Source organism: Austrofundulus limnaeus, unplaced genomic scaffold (assembly GCF_001266775.1).
Source record: "Austrofundulus limnaeus strain Quisiro unplaced genomic scaffold, Austrofundulus_limnaeus-1.0 Scaffold202, whole genome shotgun sequence".
Taxonomy (NCBI): Eukaryota; Metazoa; Chordata; class Actinopteri; order Cyprinodontiformes; family Rivulidae; genus Austrofundulus; species Austrofundulus limnaeus.
The window spans coordinates 385,234-387,408 of record NW_013952604.1 but is presented as its reverse complement, the minus strand read 5'-3'; the positions used below and the strand labels follow the sequence as shown (position 1 = coordinate 387,408).

Genomic DNA, 2,175 nt, shown 5'->3' with positions numbered 1-2,175 from the left:
ATTTCAACAACTGGCCTGATTGATCAACATAAAATTTTTAAAGCCATTTTCCTTCAGTTCACTCTGGCCACTGTACACTACAAAAAATAGGCATATAAAAATAAGTTGAAACATATTAGATCAGGGCTTTCAACTAAATTACCGCAGGGGCCACAGTCACTGCAGGCCAACAGCTCAGGGGCCGAACACCCAGCAATACAGTCATTATGTAAATAAACCAAATATTACATTGATTTGTTATCTTTGAATTTGTAAAATTTGCTGCATTTAGTAATGAATACAACATACAGAACCCAAAATAATAAAAGTAGTGATATTAAACTAATATCAAAATCAAAAATAACACATTATTCCTTCTAACACAAATATTATTTTGACATCTCTGACTTGCCACACATTTAAAGCAGTTTTATTTTTACTCATCTTAATTTTTATTTTCAACTGCTTCCACTTTTAACTGTCTTGGGTGTTCACTGAAACAGTGTTTAGCAGCTTTTAGCCAAGATTCTGACGTCCTTGTAGTTATGGCACATCTATGTCTAACTAAAAGAACTAGAAGTAATTAAAGTTTGAAAACTGGCTCCTAACGGTACACATTCAATTTTTTCCAATTTTTTTTTTTAAAATATTAATCTGAAGCTCCTGTTGATTAGGTGCCACAGCTGTCTTGTATTTGAATTGTCTCTTTGGCTTTTGCTTCAAAGTCTCAAAAATTAATGCATTCTGCAAAAGTGTAAATTCTCCAATTTAGTTTCTTTTTTGTTTGCATTTTGTAACATCTTGCAGCATGCTGTCGTACCGCTCAGTGGACATTAGGAAGTCTCTCCAGCTGGAGGAGCTGTTGGCCAGGGAACAGCTGGAGTACACCATCGAAGAGGAGGTGGCCAAGCAGACCATACGCATGTGGCTCAAGAAATGCCTCAAACGCATCCGGGCGGTTCGTCTCAGCAGAAAACTCACTGCCGTGCTCGGCTTTGYTTATAGGATACAAACGTGTGTGTTCTCTGATCTTGTATGTGACTGGCTGCCTGTGTGTGTGTGTGTGCACTTACAGAAGCAGCAGCAGTCTTGCAGCATCATTCACAGCCTGAGAGAGAGCCAGCAGCAGGAGCTGAGCCGCTTCCTCAACCCTCCCAGCATAGAAACGACAGTGCCAAGTGAAGACCACAATACTAACAATGCAGACAACCCTTCTCAGCCTGAGGTAAAGCCCCACATCTAAACCACCACAGCCCCAGCAAACTCACACATGCTCACAGCTTGATGTCACGCAAGCACATCATATAATCTGCAGGTATGCTCTTGCACTGGTGCAACAAAGGATATCTCCTCTTTGTTTAGATGAGTGGTCTCCAGCAGCTCCTGAGCCCCACGTTGTCAGACAGAGGCGGCTACAGGCAGGACTCCACAGACCTGGGGAGACCGCAGAGGAAGCTGGGACAGTGGCGGCTGCCTGCAGGTGTGTGTGCTTCTGTAGTCTGCCTTTTATGAGCGTCGTGTGTTTTTAGACAAGGCAACTAAAACTGGAACAAAGCTTCACTTTTTCTCTTATGTGGAAAAGAAGTCAGGCATGATTTGTAGTCTGCATAACAGAGGTTGAGATTTGTTTATTGAAACAAGTCAGTAAAAAAACAAACTCTTACTACCTAATGTGATGTTAATCTCCTGCTGCTGTTAAAATGGATGAATAMAAACACAAAAGATATTAACAGAATCTGTTTATAGTTCTTTGATTTTACCATTYCAAAATAAAACAAGAAAAAATGAATAATCTTGTGTTTTTCTTTTTTGTTTTCTGTTACAACTAAATTAGACAAACGACAATTGCAGAACAATACATTTTTTTAGTGGTTAAAACAAAGACGAGCTTTATATTTTGTTAGTGCACTATTTGTTGGAACTAAGTTGCACTAAGTTGGAAATCACCGCCTGAACTCTTGGAGCGTTATGTTTCGACTTCTCACCATGGATGTTTCTCTCWTTTAGAGGCAGTTGACGCATCTCATTGAGAGCTGATGATCTTACCGTGMACAAAGTTGCTTTAATATACCAAGTTATGCAGAATGGAGTGGAAGTGCAGCCATTACCGAAATGTTTAGGAATGGTTTCCCTTTTTAAGGGCTCGACACACGGGCAGCGACAAACTACAGCGATTAACGGCTGTCATCGCAGCCA

The 2,175-nt window shown here is 40.3% G+C and overlaps 1 protein-coding gene across 3 annotated transcripts in view; it reads left to right on the top strand.

The window, feature by feature from the left end:
- nalcn (sodium leak channel, non-selective) overlaps positions 1-2,175 on the top strand; it is a gene marked incomplete in the record, with an annotated part of 142,686 nt that overhangs the window by 139,007 nt on the left and 1,504 nt on the right. For all 3 annotated transcript variants that reach the window (XM_014018801.1, XM_014018800.1, XM_014018799.1), the window contains 3 exon segments: positions 787-937; positions 1,055-1,204; positions 1,342-1,459. In XM_014018801.1, the coding sequence (XP_013874255.1) occupies positions 787-937; positions 1,055-1,204; positions 1,342-1,459 (419 nt within the window).